We start from the raw sequence: 20577 nt of genomic DNA, 5'->3' as shown, positions 1-20577 counted from the left end.
AATACTAAAGTATTTCTAAAGTAGCGCGCATTTCTTAAGATAAAACCGAGCATGTTTAATGACCTGCTGCGAGTCTCTGCAATGTCCTGGCTAAATTTCCAACGTTCTTCGAAAGTCACACCTAAATCCTTAGTAAAGGAATACCTGTCTAGAATATATCCGGTGAGTTGGAAGGAATATTCCGCCAGCATCGATGAAGTTGTGTGATATTTCTTTACAATTAAAGACAATTGGTTGCAAGCCCACTTCCATAAAGAATTGAGATCCTCCTGCAGGTCGAGAGAATCCGAAATCAACTGCACTTGAAAATGTTAGTCATCTGCATATAATAAAAAAATTGAATGATGCATTGCTATTTCTATGTCATTAATGAACAATATAAACTGCAATGAACCCAAGTTGGATTCTTGAGGTACTCCAGTAGAGGTCCTTTATCGTTCTGAAAAATAGTTTTAATACTTGACAAACTGATATCTTTTGGTCAAGTAATTTGAGAATAGGTTTATGAGACCTTCAGAAAACCATAAATTAGATACTTTGTCACAAGTAAAGCATGATTACCTTTATCATATGCCTTTTCAAAATCGTCTACTTGTACACAAGAGTCTAATGATCTTGAAACAAAGTTAGAAAAATCATAAGATTAGTGACTGTGCTCTTGAAAAATAAAGTTCTAGAAAATGTTCTTCGCAAAAGTTTGAGACAAACAGTATGGAAAATGGGTGAATTTATATTGAGTAATATTAATTTTGAATAATTCTCATTTATGTTCAAACGAAATGATGATCTTAATTTTAATAAATAAATACACAATTTCATGTTATAATACATAATTCATAAAGTGTATGCTGGATGGTTAAACGTTAAAAAAATTAATTCGCAGTTTAGTCCGTGATATTATATATATCTCGCTCTAGCAATATGTAAAAACGAAATAGATAGCAAACAGATTTAATTAACCGTTCTTCGTAATAGTTTATTTCTACTTATCTTACTATTCTTAAGTTTGTTTAAAAAAAACTACACAACTTCATATCAACGGCTGCTATAGTAGTGTAGTAGTGGGGTTAGTTTCGGTTTGAATTGCACTCATGTTTTTACCGGCTCAGACGTTCAAGGCGAGAGGTCCAGGCGTCTCAGCGTCAATACTTGCACGAGTAATGACTAGATTTATCTGTATGTTTCACTGCAAAAAGGTCAGTGCACAGTTCAGACTTCCACGCGTTATCGGTGTTTATGTATTTATATTACCACATAACCTAGCAACGTAACGTCGCACGATGAACGCATGCTTCCTTTGTAAATCATAATTCAAATTTATTATTACAATATATTTTATTAATTCTATATTGATCATCAAAATTTAAATGTTCCCGCTTAAATAAACGAAACAACATGATTAAACGACAAATAAAAATGAATTATTATTTAAACCAAATAATGTCCATGTCTTATTTGACGTTAAAAAAACACTAAAATGTCAAACTTCATTTACATACAAATAATTTTAATTAGGACCAAATAATAGCCGACCATGTTTTAATATATAAATATTTTTTACGCATATATGGTTTTAATGTATATTTAAATGGAAATACATTAAAATTATATTTAAGCATTTTATGATCCAACTCAATAAACAAGATAACAATATAAAAATAGCATTGTAAACATTTTACGATCTTTATATAATACTATACACTACAGATCCTAACCATAGTTCTAACAAGTTGATATCTGATAAAAATATTTTTTCATCTACTCTTTTAAAATTATTTAGAACTTCTAAACGTAAATGTAAAATATGTTATATTTACAAAATTTATTAACCCTCCGATGGCCGCAATATATCTAATAGATACACGTGTCGTTCTTTGAGTTATCCCTCTTATGTTTTTTAACGTCGAATTCTGCCACCTGCCGGTCATCCTACTAATCCCATAGGCTAATGTGAGTGCGTGTGTTATTTTAATACAAAAGTCTATGTTTGTGAATTTAGTTTTGTAAACTCCAAAAAAATTTTGCGGCCGACAAACGAAATCCTTTTTTATAAATTAAAAAAAAATCATTTTTTAACTAAATATTTAATTAAATTAAAAATAAACGTGTTTTATGTAAAAAAAACTTATATTAGCGGTTGCTGATATAAACTTTCTGCATAAAACTTTCGTATAAATAAAATAATCTTTTACATGTCAAAATTTGACTTTTTAATTATCTACTGTTATTTGCCCCCGAAACGGCCCGCGGACTAAAACAAGTTAGACAGTGCTGAATTAATATATAAAATAACGTTGAAAATTTAGTACATATTATTTTATTTAAAACTAATATTGTTCTTATTATATAAAAAAAAAACAAAAAAGCTTATGTGTTAATTCAATATAATCAAATAATTATAATAAAATGGTTTTAATAATGGTATCCCTCGAATGCATCTTAATCTGGGGTGTTACATTTGGGTTGAGTATTGCAACCATCGAATGGTTAACTAAAACATTTAGAATTTTAAAAAGAGAGTGTTTTAAAAATGGTATGATTAAACCAATACATTCAAGTAAATTAATATTGCCAGAAAAAGAGAACTGAACATGATAATTCAAATGTTTTTATTTTCAGACTAAACCAGACTACATTCTAAACCAGAATTATGATCTGACCTGACTGAGTGGAATATTGTACTGTTTTCACAAACATTCTATTTTTAGGTATGCACAAAAGAGTCAAATGAAAACTAATATTTTTATCTCGTAAAAAATTTTATAAAACAAAAAAGGTATAAAATAACATCTACGCCGGGCTTTAATTTCTTTCTCCGTTGCCTTTTTAGATGGAACAAATAAGTAAAAATGTTGGATCATTGTAACCAATAAATACGTCGGTGGAGCATTATCATGTTGCATTAAAACACTGCTTCGAAGATTCACTTGCATGTCGATAATTTCTTGCATGATGATAAGAGATTCTATACATGTTCTACTGTTAACAGAGTTATATAGTGCACCAAATATAGGGCATATAGTGTACCAAAATTACTTCTAGTTTATCCAAAAGAGTCAGCATAATCTTTATAACAAAACATTTTTTCTCACTCTGAATACAGATTCTCCAGTGACAATTCTATATGGAATGTCAACTGGTGCGACACCCATTTTACATACACTTTGTAGAACAACAAAAATCATAGTTGCTGTGATGTGCTGATCTATAAATTTCATCTTCAGAATTTCATTAAATTGTACTCGAATATTTTAACTTCGATGTGAATCTATCTATTCAATAACAGTCGACAGTTATATAACATTGTTGTCAATTCATATGACAATATGGCGGTATTTTTATTTGTTCACGATTTAATGTTTTCATTTGACTCGAATTTCAATGTCGCATATTTAGCAAGCGTTTCTATTGCAAATACGTTGCATAATTGCTATTAATTACATTTGTTTACCATTTATATTAGAACAATATTAATACTTTTTTAATTATATTATAATATTATTTGCAGATATAATCTCAAGTCAGTGCCAATATGAAGACATGTTCCCTGTCGAAGGTGTCCGTCGAACCCGTCATGTTCCTGTACATGATGGCGTTCATGCTGACTTCTGTTGTTGAGCAAGTATTTTTTGTATACAAAGCTTGCTCAGTGAACCACAGACAGGAGGATGATGTATGCTTTAACTTGCACAACGTTTCAAATTCTGTAATCAACAATAAAGTTCAGGTAAATATCAAAATTTGTATTATTTAGATCAACTATACAAACCTTAATGTATGTTCAATATAGTAGAAAGGTACTTTCTGAACATGCTATATATATTTTTGTGCATATATATATTTTTCATTTAAAGGTCACAGTCTCAACATTTCATCAATGGAACGGTATAGCTGGACACGTTGTGCCCATCATTCTCGCTTTCTTTTTAGGAGCTTGGAGTGATAAGAGAGGTCGTAAAGGTGTCATGTTAGCGGGCTTAATAGGAAAGCTATTTTACTCTATTATGATAATAGTTACAGCGACTCAGAGTATGTTCTATTCTTATTTTATAATTCCAATAAATTTTAATACCAATAATCTAGTATAAGTTTTATTACCTTTTCAGAAAGCTGGCCCTTGGAATATGTTATTTATTTTGCCACTCTACCTAGTGCCTTAACAGGAGCTGATGTTGCGGTTTTTGCATCGGCTTTTACGTACATATCCGACATCACGACACCAAAAACCAGAACATTGAGGGTCAGTATCCTGGATGTGTGCTATTTAAGTACTATACCAACCGGCGTTGCTTTAGGTAATATAACTACAAAAAAATTAAATCTTTTTTGGTAGAGTGAGTCCGTTTCATGTCATTATAGCTTTCTATAACTTTCATTTGAATTTAGGGTACATGTAATCAGTTATCGCTGAGGGATTAATCATCAGAGTTTTAAAAGGTAACGGTTGTTTTCATGCAAGAACATAGATTGATGTAATACATTCATCTTTAAATTATGTGTAATGAATAATTGACGGTATAATGCTACTTTGATTATATTTGAAATATACTTCTTTCCAGGAAACTATCTCTATCATGATGTATTGAACAAATCATTTTCATTGATGTTTACAATCAACGCGTCACTTCTGCTTTGTGCAATAATATATACATACTTTTGTCTGAAATGGAAAACGACAGTCAAACATCAATCAATGGCAGAAGCTAAAGTGAAGAATTTCTTCAGTGACTTCTTTGACAAAGCTCACTTTCAGCAGTCAGTGAAGACTCTGACAAAACGGCGTCCGGGAAATAGGAGGTTCTATTTGTTATTAATGATGGCAATCATGGTCCTTTACACATTCCAAAGAGGTATATATTGTACTATTGAAGAACGCATAACTGAGATAAATAATTATTATTATTTCATATTACAGACGAAAAACCAATGTTGTATTTATATATGGTTAAAGTCTTCAACTGGGACGCTAATATATATTCCAAATTTAAAACATTCCAAAGCTCAGTTTATGTGATATCAATGCTCATTGGAATTCCATTGATGTCTTCATGTTTTAAATTTAGAGACACGGTAAATATTAATTTTAATACTCAATACTCTTGAATAACCTTTTAAATATCGATGGCCTTTTATGTAATTTGGTTAGCTCTGCGATTATGAACATGTTTTTTTCATTTTTATATTTTGATGTGAGATGTTTTAAGGCATTTGTTAAGTAATTTTACTCTGAAATGGAGTTATCCAATATAAATTTAAGAACATTGATATTATTTAAGAAAAGCTACTCTGTATATTTATAATGCTTTTGTTACATAAAATCATTTTTCAGACAATCATAATGATCGGTGCTGTGTCACATGCTGCAGGCAGATTTGTGTTCGCATTTGCTAATACTTCCAGGTTGTTTTATCTTGGAGCAGTTTTGGCAGCCTTAGGACCTTGCGTGGCGCCTGTGCTTAGATCTATGACATCGAAAACTGTGCCTATTGAAGAAAGAGGTATTCATATCACAATATACAGAAACAAATAAGATCTATTGTTTTTTTTTCTTTTTTACCATCAAATTAAGGCATGTCGAAAACTAAAATTCAAGTACATATTAATCATTTGTCTATTTAATATACGATTTAATTATAATAAACTAGCTTTTTTCAGGAAAGGTATTTGCATTCCTATCCGTGTGCGATAATGCCGTTGCACTATTTTCGTCCACATTATATTCGCAGCTTTACAACGCAACAATTGATACAGATTACCTAAACGCAATATTCTTCCTGACTATAGGGACACAAATATTCGTTTTACTGCTAACATTGTAAGTTTTTTGTTATAAATTTTAATTCTTTGTTATTTAATAACTACAAAATTTTATTATTTTATCTTTTTTCGACGTTTAGAATAATTCACATGTCTCTTGGATCTGAGCCAATGGAAAAATACTCCAACGACTTGTTAGGCGCAGTGAACGAAGATGAAGACTCTGGGAAAATCATACCAGAATGAAATAATTTATGTGTTCTTCCACATGTAGATAATTAGTTACATTCCAATTCAGATTAAAATAAAATGAATTTATTTTTTATGCAGCTATTGATATTTTTATTATATTTCAACTTGACCCTTCATCTGAAAGGTTAATAAATATTGCAATACTCATCGACACTAATAGTGCTTGGTTTAGTTATATCAAATGGAAATGTGATGTCTATAATAATATCAGACTTAATATTTTTATGGTTTCTTTAATACTAGATTTACGAAACCTGTCAAATTTTCAGGTTTCTGATTTGATTAGTATCAAACAGTGATGTTTACGACTTTTTATATTTGAACAATGCAATGCATAAACACTATTTTTATTTTCGGAAACTTCTAATTTTTGAAAATCTGGTCACAAAATACCTATTTTTAATGACACACATCAAATTGACGGATTTATACCTGTAAATCTAGTGTTAATATACACACATAAATGTAGAAATGTTTCTACACTTATGTGTGTATATATTATTATATTATTGTATCCATTGCGCCACTAGTTTTTATCTTATATTTTTTAATCAAAATAAGACAAATTTAATCAAATCAGTTTCATTTCAACACATTAAAAACAAATAAAAAACAAATGGGATAACTAATTAGTTATATATAGCACATTCATACATTAAAGCCCTATATCTTTTATATTAAAAAATAAATTATTACATATGAATCTTTTCACCGCGGCAGATATTTTTGCGCACCATTTCTAAATTTGTTAATATGTGTGAGGGCATCTATTCATGCCATATTTTTTAAATATTATGGCTTAATAAATTCAAGCGATTTACAGCCTTACGTTATATATTAGATAATATAATCATAGTTTTCGACCATCGTGACGCATTGGAGTAACCTGTTAGGTTACGATTAGAGTCTCCAATTACTCGAACCATCAACTACTCGAGTATCGAATATTAAAATTTTAAAATACTCGAGTACTCGAGTACTTTCGAGTATTTACCAAATGTACCAAAATAGCTATTAAATAGCCAAAATTCGTGCACATATAAATAAATAAATAAAATACTTGGTATGTTAAATTTTACAATTATTTTAACTTCACGAACATACTTTTTAAAAACAATAATGCAAAAAGTGTCTCGAATTTAATATTACTGCTAACCTTTGGTTTTATTATTCCCGTTATGGAAGAAACCCTTTCCGTTGCTGTTGATGTTGGTCTTATTGTCATTAACGCGTTGGATAAGGCTTCTAATTTATATCTGTTCGCTTTTTATAGATATAAAATTTTTTGAACTCTCTTTTTATGTTCTCTTCTTTCATTCCCTTCTCTGCTTTTCTCTTATTTCCTTCGACTATTGACAAAATAGTATTTTGTAATTCTTCTTGAATAGATTTTTTTCTTAACAATATACAATATTCTACTCCTTTTGATTATTGCGAAGAATTTTAATCTATATCCTTCGAAGGTGTATTTGGGTGAATCCCTTTCACTCTAGAGCTAAACGGTTTGCAAAGAACTAACTTTACTTTAAATGCCTTTAAAACACACAATTGTTTTAATTTATATTTTAAGCTGAGGGATCAGTATAAACAATTGACAACACTTTACGCTACAACTGCATAGTCATAAAACCTAAAAAATTTTTTTGTTGATATTTCATATTGTTCATTGCCATAAATTAGATAAGTCGGGACTGTCGAACAGAAAACACAAAAGAAATTTCTCCGTCGTACCCACTAACATAGCCGACGACCGGAACTATGCAACTATGGAACTATGAAAAAATTATACCTGATAGTAACCGCTCTAACTCGGGACTTCGGGCATAAACGCCAAATAAAAGCAAGACGTTAACCTTTACCGGACCGAGTTAAAGTTATTTTTGTTTCTGAAATATTTCAAATTTTTTTAATTTCGAGTATTAATCGAGTAATTTTCAAAATACTCGATTATCAAGTACTTGAAAAATAGACAAGTATACTCGAGTATCGAGTACTCGATTACTCGAATTGGAGACTCTAGTTACGATGGTCTTAATTTAATCTAAATAAACATATTATTAGCCTAAAAGGTTTATGACACCTTTAGGTACCCAATGAGTACTTGCGATTTTCTTGGTGACTTCTATATAAGCCACCCACGGTGAAAGGGTTAAATAAGGATAAGAAAAGAAAATCAATGGTTAAACATAAACATTTATTTTCCAGATTTCACAAACATTTATAAATAACTAAACAGTTTTTCCATTTAAAAGTTCATAAAATAATAATAATAAGCCTATACAACTTGAGTCAGAGCTTTTGCACATATACAAATTAATGGATCATTACTAACAAACATATTGAAATGTTTTTTTTTAAATAATAAATAAATCATATTTATTTTTTGATTGTTAATATATAAATTCAATAAAAATAATATATTTTATAACTTATTCTTATAAAGTATTATTTCGTAACAAATGAAGTTAAAAACGTAACATATAAATAATTTTAGATCATATATACATATAGATGTAAGTGATAAGAACTGAATGTGTACCAATTTTTATGTATAAAAATTGTACCGTAGATGAGATGACTTCTACCCCCTTAGAGATTTATATAATGACTTTAAGCGAAGTAGTCCAAGCTATCCCAAACTCTAAAATTATTGAAATCAAAGTGAATATAACAAAATTATTAATTATGACAAAAAATAATTTCTTTCTAATTATGACTCGTTTTGTGATTACTTCGGGACATAGTTTAACATTAATATGTAAGACAGACTTATCAATATATTGTTTTTAGCAAAATAATTGTAATACTAAACCGTTACTCTTGGAATATTATATATTAAATATATATATATGTATTATTATCGTTAAATAATGAAAGATTATATAAATACATATATGTCATACACATCAAACTTTATCTGCATACGAATATTATCACTAAAATTGCGATTATCACTAGAAGAATAAGCAGCATGTAAAACTTCTTCTTTCTGCTCTTATCCTAAAAACAATAATTATGTTTATTCATAATATATGTGAGAATTTATCATTTTAATGCATCCTCTTAATTTATAAACAATACCTGAGACGTGGCCGCCTGCTGCAGTTGGTCGGTGCCAGATTCCACACTTTGATAAGCACTATCGATGCTAGCCTCGATGGAATCAACAATCTCGCTGTCGTTATGGACAATCTCAGCGAGATCTTTGAATATTTCATTCAAAGTTGTTATATTATTCTGAAAATTAAACATTCATATTTTAAAATCTCAAGAGAATTATAATAAAAACAGAAACAGTTTGTAGACATCAGAAAGTATGTAGCTTTTTACGTTAATTTTAGTTATGAATTTAAGTAAATATGAAAATTGTTAATTAAAATCCTAAGAACAAAGTTTGCAAAAAAATATGAATTACTAATTGTAAATTTTTTTTTCAAATTTAAATATCGATAAACCAATGCCGATATGTTTCAGAAACCATTTTACTTAAAATTGAATTGGTTTTATGTTAATGTTTTGCTGTCTTCAAATTGACTTTTTTTTAATGAAAATTTTTTACATCGTTTTTTATTGAATCGAAATTTATTATTTAGAACCAGAATTTAAAAATAAAATTAAGTTTCAAATTAACAAGGTTTTGCTGTAATTTAACAATTTAATTTTTTTACTATATACTTCTTGTTTGATATCACAAATTTTAAAGTACTATAATATTACTTCTAACTGTCCCGTTTTAGATTCTATCTGCTCTAGAGTTTCTATGTTGCTCTGCATCTGCAACATGTCTTGCCTATTCAAAGACGGTTCCAATTCTATTAAGTTATTCGGCGATGCCTCTGAAATATGTAAAAACAATTTATGTAATTAAATCAACTTTATTTAACTCTAATTACATTAACGCACCTTTGGTGAACGGATCACCACGGTATGCATCCTCCTTGATCTTTTTCTTCTCTTCAGTCTTTTTCCTGGCGGCCGAACGTTGCATATCCTAATATATTGTTAATGATATAGTAAGCTAAAACTAAATTTAATGTCATAATAGCCTACCTGGAATACATTCAGAACGCTAATGAACTCTTCACTAAGGCGCTCCCTGGATAATTTATTTTGACGATGGTCAGGAGAAGACAATTTTATTATCTTTAACTTTTTAACAAGTCCCGACGTGTCTTTCGCTAGTTGTTGGGTATAATTCTGGATTTGGTCGCTTGAAAATTAAAGCAATGGTTAATTGCACACACGTAGATTAATATAAACACCCAGTAAAAAAGTATATATTTACAAATTATTTCAATATTAATTGCAATAATTTAATTATACATTATACATAAATATTTAGTATTAAATTAATACTTTTCTAATTGAATTATGTATTATAAGAAACTTTCAGTTACTTTATACTGCTTTTATGTCCTCCATTGATTTTTCAACGGGTGATACTTGTTTACAAATAGAAATAGTAGCACAATTACGCAAAAGCAATTTATTCATAGTTAGATTCGCAGTTTGCAAAATTATACATAAAACAATTATGAAAAGTAAATACATAAATATATACTTACTACTGATACCAAATCTCATGGGAGTCTTGAGAAAAGTTTGGTTGATTTATGAGTTTCTTCATAGACGAAACTGTAATTACAAAAAATACCATACGTTAAAAATCAAATTGCACCAAAATTACAATTATTATATATTATATTTATATAAATAAAAACAAATTTAAGAATCATTTTACTTAGATTAAAAAAGTAATCAATACATATATTCTTCAATTTTAACTTTATCAAACAATAAACAATAAATTACGCACAAATGTTATCATTTATCATTAAGGTAGTTTGAATGTAAAAATGTATATTTTTCTATACATTTTTGGTTGCATTTATATGGCAAGAGTTAAATATTTAATTAAGCAGATGGATATTTGAAAATTAGTTTTTTATTGTACTTCTGAGTTATTCTGTAAATACCCAGTATTGAATTATAAACGTATCTCACCGTCATATTTGACCAGTTTAATCTGTGATTCTAAAATAACAATACAATATCCACTTGGATTATTATTTACTTAAGAATGAAGTTTAGTATATATAAATTTAGTCTACAATTTAAAAGATAAACAAGGGTTCAGATATCTCTGGTATGACGGCATTGCTAAACATTGACCATGGCTAAAAGTTTTATTTTATTAGTGCCAAGAAAAGAAATATTTTTTATAGTGATTAGGATTATACGACATAAAAATGAAAAACCTAGCTATTTTCATGTTATTATCCCGCCGTTGGTCGCGCGAGTATTGTTTATGTCGTTGGTCGTACCTGAACGAATAGCCGCCTCTCAGTTCTTTATGTTTTTAAGTTGAAATATCGAATATTTATTTACTTTTTTATTTTTGGTTTATTTTAGTGTCGTATAAATAAATTCTTTAAAAACATTATTTACATAACGAAAGAAGAAAAATAAAATCATAAATATTTTAAAACCTAAATATAATTTTTTTACATATATGGTTAAAAACATAAAAAAAATTATATTATTCTTGATCTTGATCACTTGAATACTTAGTTATGCAATCTGGACATAATGCCGATGAATGTTCTTTGCATATTGGGTTATAGGCACATGTAGCATTTGATGGTGGTTTTTTTCCTAGGGCAAAAATAACATTTTGGACGATTCTATTCACTTGGTTCTGGGGTCCTGAATTATCGCAGTGTCAGGTTTCTCTCCTAAATACTCCTGTATTTTTATTTGCGATAAATTTGTTTAAATTATCTAAGGGATCGAAAAAAAACTTCAAAATAGTGTTTTAATATTATGTATCAAAAGAGTTAAATAAAATAATTCTATGAAATAAATTACAAACATAATAATTACAACAAAAAATTAAATAATAATAAAAAGAAATTACTGAAAAATAAAAATTCCAGCACGAATCAAACCCGCGTAAATAATGTTCTCTCTCTTCCTTCAGTATAACACAACTAATAGGCAAAACCAAATCTGTATAAAATTAGTAAACATGTGTTTGAGCCTGCAATATTGAGGAAAACATAATTCTCATAATTGAAGAAAACATAATTGAAGTAAATAATATAAATAATAAGAATTGGTCTCACGTGCAAATATGACCTACTATTAGTGACATTTCAATTTGAAAAAAATTCTGATTATCATAATAATTTAAATAAAAATAGTGAAAAAAAATTTTTTCTTTGTTTTCTTGAAATCTGGATGTTCAAATTTCAAGAATTTATTTTAAAGTTTTCTTTATTACTAATATCCTTCCATTGACATCTGTGAGCAAAATCTAAAAATAATATTGCTCTGACAGATTTTTTTACGTTCAAAGTTCAACGTACGCAAAGACTCGTATACGAGTCATCCGTGTTTCTTCAAAGAAATTTTAAAGACTCGCATACGAGTCATCCGTGATGAATGTGTTAACAAAGAAAGATTATTTTACTGAAGTAATTTTTATTTTCAATATAAAATAAAAAAGTTCATATACATAAATAAGCTGTTACTGAAATATACTTAAATGCAGATAAAAAATAAAAATTAATCATTTAATCATATTATTCTAAATATAGTTTTAGTAATAATAATGAATGTACATAATATAAATAATTAATAATAATACTTAATACGGATAAAATAAATATTCTGATACCATTAACTGATAAATATACCAATACTTTGGGATGACCTTGTATGTGAAGTTGCAATGGAGCAAACACGTGAAAATTAAGCTTATAGAACCAAATAACTTATTGGAAGACACTCAAAATCGTCAATATATGTATATTAAACTGAACATATGGTAACAGGTTATGAGGTGTACCAGAAAAAATTATACTGACTCATATCCAGAAATCTTAAAAATTATTACTGTAGAATAGGCAGACTACATTTAGATTTCTAAATTAAAATAAATAAAAAAATATAAATTTTTGGTCAGCATAAGAATGCTGAAGCAGCAATATTATAATTAGGAAAAAGCATTAAGCAATGCCTTTTTTTACACCAGCTGCTGTCGTAAAAAAACCTGAGCTCGTCTATGTAAGTCAATATACAGGTAATAGAAAATGATAATTCTTTCAAGGTGGCAACAATGCATTTGTGACACAATGACAAATCAATTATCATCATGATTCATAAAACAAACCCAACTCTTTCGATAGTCGTCATACTTGGATATTAACACGCGAATCGTTATATTATTAAACACAAATAGGATTAGAGACAAGAGGGTGGCAACGTCATCTGGGCGTATGGCATATTGAACGTCGCGCGAGTCGATAAGGAAGTGGGACGCACAGTGGGAAAATTCACGACAAAATATAATAGATAATGAAGGTGATAAGCTGATGGGGCTTACCATTCTGAGATATCTTGGCGATGTTGGAAGCGATGGTGTTCGACCACTTTTGAAAGTCGCCATCGACATGCACATCATCGAAGCTCGACGGCTCCATTTCAGCGACTTTCTATGTCGTAGCACAGAAAAGAGCCAATAAAACGTCAGACGGCCGTCTGTCAAAAGCGATCGTGCCCAACGCTCATCAACTGCGCTGGATACCGGCAGTGCTGCCACACTAAAAAAAACACGCCCATTTTTAACTAATTGTTTTCCTGAATTTGTATAAAATAATAAAAACAACAATTTATATTTTTCAAAAGCTAATATCTTCCTAAAAGCTTCCTAATAACTAATATTGATTAAGATAGATTTTATCGATTATTACTGAAATAATATATGTATACTAAAGTAATGATTTTTTTATTAATAATATATATATATATATATATATATATATATATATATATATATATATATATATATATATATATATATATATATATATATATAGTAGTGGATTAACCCGGTTCCAAACCTACCCCCTCGCAATAAATATATAATGTTTTCTAATTAGAGCAGATATTTTTATGCTGTATTATAGATCATGCATAAAATATAATAATGCTTCTCTGTGTCAGAAACGTTAGTAAAACATAAAATAGGCAAATTTGTATATTAACAAATCTGTTCGGTGAAGACCATGAGAATGTGAAAGCTAGTACCTTACCAAGAAATGATAAGAAATGTATCAGTTAGTTGGTGATAAATAATTTGTTACATATTTTAGGGGCGGTGATGGTGACGGGTGGCAATGAGACACAGATTGAGCCGCTGCAGTAGTATATTTATTGACGGTTACAGTGTTTACATTACAAAATGGGACGGACGCGCGACGGCACGCGTCCGAACCCTTACAAGCTTGGCGGTAGAGAGAGCGAAAACCGTCACAACAATGCTACTTCAGCGCCGACCAGTTTTGGCCATAACAAATCTATATTGGCCCCCATAATATTTTAGGGGTGTGTTGGTGACGGGTGGCAATGAGACACAGATTGAGCCGCTGCAGTAGTATATTTATTGACGGTTACAGTTGTTTACATTTCAAGGGACGCGCGCGCGACGGCACGCGTCCGAACCCTTGCGGGATTGCCGGTAGAGAGAGAAAACGGTCACGGGATGCTACTACCAGCGCCGACCAGTTTTGGCCATAACAAATCTATATTGGCCCCCATATTATTATTAATATTAAGCTAGAATGCCCATTCGCCCCGGATTTTAATCTTTTTTATCGATTTATATTCAAATTAGCTTGAAATAGGCTTATATTGTAGATTACAAATACAGGCATTTTTATTGCTGTTGGTTGATGCATTCGTCACTCAAATTCATTGAAAACCATGATATTGATTAATTTAAAGATGTACATTGATATGTTTGGTGTAAAAAAAGTAATTTGAAATCTGTACATATTACATCGATATAAGTTTTTATCACCTCTTTCGTGATTGTGAAAAGATTGGTGTCAGTAGAATTTGTTGGTAAAAATCCGTGTTGTTTTTAAACGAGAAATTAGTTATTAAAAATATGCCCATGTAGAATAGTTTCTGACAATAAAGCTGTAGGTGCTGACTTATTTCGTTAGCCACGAGCTAGGTGGCACACTAAAAACATTGTCTGACGTAGAAGTGGTGAGTACAACACGCATAGCTTGGCGACACGACGGGAGTAAGGCGGTCGGTAACGCTTCGTACGCAGCTCCGTAACATTTAATAACATTCGTAATAGCGTATTCATTTAAATTTCAATAAAATCTACTGCAGCGGTTAATATTTGCCGAATTCTCATTCTTCATCACCTGTCCGGCAAAAGCCATATGTAGACTTTACCATATTTCTATTTATTTAACTATTTGTGGATAGTATTGTGGTGTCTATTTCTTAATTTTATTATAACCACTGTACAGATAAAACGCCCCTCCCCCTGCCTCCCATCTCTATAGCCACCCCACTAGCTATAATCTTTTTCGATTTATGGAGCACTCTTTGAGTTACAAAAAATTGTGTTGATAGTCACCTTGTTCCACATTTTAACTCAAAGCCACGAAGTTTTTACAAAGAGGGCATTGAAAATTTGTGCTGGTTCATATGTAATATTATAATTATAATGCAGCTAATAAAACGAATATATGATTGCTTAATCATTATAAAAAATTAAACATAAAATATAAAAAAAAAAAATAGAACTTGCTGATATGAAAATAATTAAGAAAAATAATGAACTTTCTTAAAACATAAATAATAAATAATTAACAGCGGCATGTACTAATTATTGTTACCTGTTTACTCAGTATACGCTCCTGCTACCGCATGGCTCAAAAAGGCACACTAAACCGGTTCGTGTAAATAAATTTGTGCACAAAATGATGAAGGAACAGGCCCCGACAGTCATCATCTTCCCTGCTAAGGAATGTATTGTCCTATGGCGCCGTCACCTTAATGTTTTTGTCCTAATGAATAAATTGACCGCATTGTACGATTTTTATATTAAAAAACATATATTATTATTCTCTTTATTTTCATGTGTGTAAACTCGTAGAATATACCTATCATATATATTTCATTAAATTATAAACAAACATATTTTCGATTGTGGCAACACTTTTAACGTTTGTTGTCGGTCGCTTCAGGGTAAAAGCTGCGTGTGCTTCAACATTGATTATCAAACGACAAAAACATCATGGCGAAACATCATCCGGATTTGATATTTTGTCGAAAACAGCCCGGAGTAGGTAAGCAAAGTTATATCTTGAAGACATTACATTGCCGCTATATTTTGGGGTTGTGTTTTCACCGGCTTTGGTTAATTTTGTTACAGACGATGCGTTATATGCGGTGGGCCGGGCGTTTCTGACGCATACTATTGCAAAGAGTGTACAATACAGGAAAAAGATGTAAGTATTTCATGGTAAAAGCATGTATTTTATAGAATACAATTTTAAGAATATTTTGTTATTTGATATTTTCAAAATCTGGTCACCTTACCTAATAACATCTTTTGTTGGTTCTAGTTTTATAACTTACTACATTGGCAACCGTAACTGTACTTGTACTGTCTATAATGTACTCCCAATTATAACTTTTATCATTTTTAAACTAATAAAAGAGAACCAATTTCACCTACCCTCTTCTCCCATCGTCTATGATATTGATAAAAATAATTACTACATCTAGTAAATTGTGTAAACATAAAGGATGTCCCAAAATTAACGCAAGATTTGAATTAAATAAAATGGTGTCCTAAAATTAACGCAAATTTGAATTAAATAGAAAACACATTTTTTAGCCTTTAGATTATTATTTTTTTATTGAATCATAAAGTACATAGGATAGGATTATTTATGGAATATAACATCGGGCAAATGGCCTACACGTCTTTGCTGGCACATACACACTCTTTTGTCGAAATTTTCTGTACAAATGACGGCAAATTCAAATCTTGCGTTAATTTTGTGACATCCTACATAATGTAATATAGCAACTTAGTGATATTTAACTTAATGCATTGAATTAGGTTGTAGAGCTCTAGGCACATAAATAGTGCGATTGCAATTGTCAGTGAATATGTATACTAATCTGCTCTGATTGGACCCTGTAAAATAATTTTTGCCGTAATGACTTCTTATTGGACGGCAATAACATAGGGATAGCTTAGGGTCAGGCGCGAGCGGCGAAATACTTTCCCTATCGCTCGCTCGCGTGCTGAATGACGGGAGTGAGTGAGAAATAATACAGTAAATTAGGACAAGAAAGAGCATTATCGGGACAAACTAAAGAAATTGTTTTAAACGTATATACATATTTTGAAAAGATGCACAATATTAGCAATTCGGTAATTATTGTTAAAATAATAATCTAGGCTAAATATTTATATACATTAAGAAATGTGTCTATTTCTAGGTAGTAGAACTCATTATGAAGCAGAGGCGACAAAATCATCGGTCAAACGGGTATAAAAAATCATTCGGGAATTTAAAAATATCGGAATACGGATGGCCATAACTTTTCCGAAGAAAACAAGGATTTGCAGTAAAAAAATATTAGGGATGACTGACAAATCAGTGATTAGAAGATGTTTACACAATTTCCACATAACACATAAACCAAAAATGCCGTTTTTCACGAATTTGGCCACAATGTATAAGGCTGCCACCATATCTCCCCGATCTCAACCCCGTAGAAAAAAATTTGGCCTTCTATTAAAGCCTATGTGGGCTTTAAAAATGTCGAGATGGCAATAGATTCAGTGAAAAAAAAGTGGAAAAAAAAATAAATAACATGACTGCCAACGAATGGAGCAGTGTCGGCCGAAATGCAATAAAAAATGAAAAAAATATGAAATCTACGATGTTGCCTTGGTTGATATTATGAATAATATGAATTTACTGTTTAGGGTAAATGAAGATCCGGATTCTAGTTCAGAAGATTCCTCTGATAAATAGATTATTTTGTCTGCAATTTTTGTATTAACTAAATATGTATGTATTTTTTTATAATTTGTGTTGTTGAGATTTATATTTTAATAAAATAATTTTTAAGTTAATAATTTACCTTCGCTTTTAAATAATACTTACTGAGATTTATATGAAACCAAAATTCTTGAAACTGATTTTTCTTCATTTTATCTTCATGCGATCACTTTAGTTAACTGATAAGTTATTTTTATGTTACAAAAAGATAAAATTAGGACGCACTCAAGGTTGTCATTAACGTTTTCAATACATTTTTAAACTTGCAAAAAAGATTATTTTTGGGCGCATATTAACTAGTGATTTTGTAATAAAATTTAAAATAAAATCAAAAAATTAATTAATTAACACATTGTTTGCGCGTATAATTCCATGCCATATCTCGCCTGGCGCTGACGAAAATTGAGGTCTCGTACAAAATTATTTGCTCCCAAAAAAATCTTTTTAATTTCCAAAGTATAATATATGATGTAATCAAATTTTTAATTCTAAACTCACCACATTCTAAGTTTTCAAACTCTAAAGATCCATTGTTAATAGTTAAGTAAAGCTATCAGAATGCGACAAGTAAGACAAAAAAATCCCTTCTGCCAATCCCATACAAACAAACAATTCCATACTTTAAATATTTTGTAATATAAAATACTTTAACATATACTTTTATAAATTAAATAATAAAACTTCATATTATGCATTTTCATTATATATTTTCTTTTAACACACAACTAAATTACTAACAAAGCTACTCGTGCTGGAACTGTGAGGATTAATCTATATGTTGGTAGAAGTGTCAAAGTCTCCGTTGTACGACATGTTGAGCATTTGGGAAGAGTAAGTAGTCCGCGCTGGTATTATAGGCGATCTGCAACAAACTGCATAACGAAGATATAGTTACATTCGGATACTATCTTCAATCTCTAAAACCTGATGTTGATGGAACAGTTTAACGTTTTTGAGTTTTTTCAAGCGCTCATTCTCCCTGCAGACCAGCTCTTGATTGTGAATCTGCGTGTATTAGTTTTTTGCACTGACTTGATTATAGCTATCAATATTGATTTAAATTATAATATAACCTTTTCATTGTAAATTTCTAGAAACGACGCTTTCAAAACAAAATTAAATTTGCGCTACATTTGTAACAATTGAAATAGATACACAAACAATCTTATCGCTAAACCATGAAGATATTTTAGACTATCCATTAAAATGCTATAAAAAATATTTTTTTAAAACACAATGAAAAATGAGGCTTCGGCCTACAGAGAGAGGCAGCTATATCATCAGATGCAAGATCTTGTGCAGGAGTTCTGGACCTGGTGGTCTACTGAGCATCCGTCAGAGCTACAAAGATGGAGAGTGCGGCTGCAGTCGGATTCACACATTCGCTGTAAGCGTCGTCAAGGAAGATGACATGTATCCTTGCCACGGGTGATCAGTCTCGTCGAGACGATTCATCCAAGTTCCGATGAACTAATTTGGGTAGTCACAAAACAAATAGTGACACAAGTACAAGTGTGTGCAGTGCAAGATATTTTATGTTTCATTGGTTGATAATTTTAATGTGTATCATGTTTCTTGCTTTTATTAAATTTAATGATTTAGCCATATATCAAACTTTAATTTTTGTATGTCATTATTTGCAAATTTAGTTAAATATCGAACCTTTTTTTAACTATTTATCGTATTTTATGTCAGATTTAAAAATTGATATGGTTTTAATTTAAATTTAAATTATTATTGTCTTAAAATGAACGGAAGCTTGCAGTTTGTATTGTGTAACAATCTAGTACAAACTATTCAATTGTATATGATGTGTCGTAAATATCTACATAGACAAAATCATTATTGCACCAACTGTAACATACTTTTCCTTACAACTTTTTATACTGTGCTACTAACATTAATCTTTTCTTCATTATTATTTTAGTTTAAAGTTAATTACTTATTTGCCTTGTTGTAATTATTTTAAGCATTGCGTCCTCACAGGGTTTTGTAATATGAGAACAAACACTTGTAAGGGCCCGCTGATGTGCCCATGATTATGACACCAATGTTTCATGGTGGAGGGTATGTTGACACCCGTTTTGCCTTTTGTATGCGTTCGAGAATGTCCCGATTGTGACGGCCAGTCGGCTCCAATCGTCGTTACGAAGCAATCGGACTACGTCGAGTTTAATATAGCTTTATACACAAGTACACGTGTTTTGGATTCAGACCTAAGAACTAACCAGCATGTGTATCCCTACACGCAACAATATTCATTAATTTAATGTGGTAGCCTACCAGTTTAGCGACGGGATGGTGACGGGTGGCAATTAGACACAGATTGAGCCGCTGCAGTAGTATTTTATTGCGATATGAAGTTGTTTACATAGTAGAATATAATATACGGGACGGGCGTCTGCGTCGAAAGGTTGTCAGTCGAGAGAAAAAACCGTCACGGCAGTGTTACTTAAAGGCCGCCAAGTTTTGGCCATAACAAAATCTATATTCAAATATAAATCGGTGTAGGCCTCCTACAGAGTAAGTAAGGAACGGATCTGTGGGAGCCTAGATTCGTTATGGGCAAAACTTCGCACCACTTGAGTAGCACTGGCGTGACGGTTATTCTTTCGACTGGCAATCTTCAGGCGATTCGTGCACGCGCCCCGTACTTTGTAAACCATGTAAACAA

General features: G+C 30.6%; 2 protein-coding genes and 1 long non-coding RNA gene across 9 annotated transcripts; 2 read left to right on the top strand and 1 right to left on the bottom strand.

Moving 5' to 3' along the window:
* The first annotated feature begins 1107 nt into the window (after positions 1 to 1107).
* Positions 1108 to 6086, top strand: LOC148234121 (proton-coupled folate transporter-like). 5 transcript variants are annotated; one of them, XM_088187692.1, is made up of 10 exons: positions 1108 to 1196; positions 3509 to 3727; positions 3855 to 4029; positions 4107 to 4295; positions 4387 to 4437; positions 4560 to 4850; positions 4916 to 5070; positions 5330 to 5498; positions 5656 to 5815; positions 5898 to 6086. In XM_088187692.1, exons 6-10 carry the CDS (start codon positions 4604 to 4606, stop codon positions 6001 to 6003), a joined length of 837 nt encoding a protein of 278 aa, XP_088043818.1. In that variant the 5' UTR covers positions 1108 to 1196; positions 3509 to 3727; positions 3855 to 4029; positions 4107 to 4295; positions 4387 to 4437; positions 4560 to 4603; the 3' UTR covers positions 6004 to 6086. The 5 variants fall into 5 exon arrangements, with proteins under 5 accessions (XP_088043818.1, XP_088043815.1, XP_088043817.1 ...); XM_088187689.1 differs by lacking the exon at positions 4387 to 4437 and adding an exon at positions 2620 to 2708; XM_088187691.1 differs by lacking the exon at positions 4387 to 4437 and adding an exon at positions 2620 to 2708 and having other exon boundaries at positions 1108 to 1299.
* Positions 6087 to 8186: 2100 nt separating this feature from the next.
* Syx7 (syntaxin 7) lies at positions 8187 to 13623 on the bottom strand. The gene is made up of 7 exons (XM_088187576.1): positions 13397 to 13623; positions 10575 to 10644; positions 10060 to 10219; positions 9913 to 10000; positions 9727 to 9845; positions 9091 to 9246; positions 8187 to 9009 (listed from the first exon to the last, which is right to left on the bottom strand). The coding sequence occupies exons 1-7, from the start codon at positions 13491 to 13493 to the stop codon at positions 8923 to 8925; spliced, it is 777 nt and encodes a 258-aa protein (XP_088043702.1). The 5' UTR covers positions 13494 to 13623; the 3' UTR covers positions 8187 to 8922.
* Positions 13624 to 16034: 2411 nt separating this feature from the next.
* On the top strand, positions 16035 to 19413 carry LOC148234119 (uncharacterized). 3 transcript variants are annotated; one of them, XR_015809939.1, is made up of 3 exons: positions 16035 to 16166; positions 16253 to 17266; positions 17335 to 19413. It is a non-coding gene; the product is annotated as an uncharacterized LOC148234119 (long non-coding RNA). The 3 variants fall into 3 exon arrangements; XR_015809940.1 differs by having other exon boundaries at positions 16048 to 16166; positions 16253 to 16328; positions 17335 to 17984; XR_015809938.1 differs by having other exon boundaries at positions 16048 to 16166; positions 16253 to 17984.
* Positions 19414 to 20577: the final 1164 nt, after the last annotated feature.

This window comes from Plectrocnemia conspersa, unplaced genomic scaffold (genome assembly GCF_051122295.1).
Source record: "Plectrocnemia conspersa isolate PC_06_02 unplaced genomic scaffold, ASM5112229v1 ptg000006l, whole genome shotgun sequence".
Lineage (NCBI taxonomy): Eukaryota > Metazoa > Arthropoda > Insecta > Trichoptera > Polycentropodidae > Plectrocnemia > Plectrocnemia conspersa.
This window is presented reverse-complemented; position numbering and strand designations above follow the sequence as displayed.

What these genes read in the sequence shown, in the direction of transcription:
- LOC148234121 (XM_088187690.1), top strand. Translation starts at nt 3,533, where the DNA reads ATGAAGACATGTTCCCTGTCGAAGGTGTCCGTCGAACCCGTCATGTTC. An exon ending in GTTTTAAATTTAGAGACACG is followed by an intron (nt 5,071 to 5,329) that starts GTAAATATTAAT and finishes ATCATTTTTCAG; the next exon opens with ACAATCATAATGATCGGTGC. An exon ending in TGTGCCTATTGAAGAAAGAG is followed by an intron (nt 5,499 to 5,655) that starts GTATTCATATCA and finishes AGCTTTTTTCAG; the next exon opens with GAAAGGTATTTGCATTCCTA.
- Syx7 (XM_088187576.1), bottom strand. Translation starts at nt 13,493, where the DNA reads ATGGAGCCGTCGAGCTTCGATGATGTGCATGTCGATGGCGACTTTCAA. An exon ending in CGCCAAGATATCTCAGAATG is followed by an intron (nt 10,645 to 13,396) that starts GTAAGCCCCATC and finishes TTGTAATTACAG; the next exon opens with TTTCGTCTATGAAGAAACTC. An exon ending in AGCAGGCGGCCACGTCTCAG is followed by an intron (nt 9,010 to 9,090) that starts GTATTGTTTATA and finishes TATTGTTTTTAG; the next exon opens with GATAAGAGCAGAAAGAAGAA.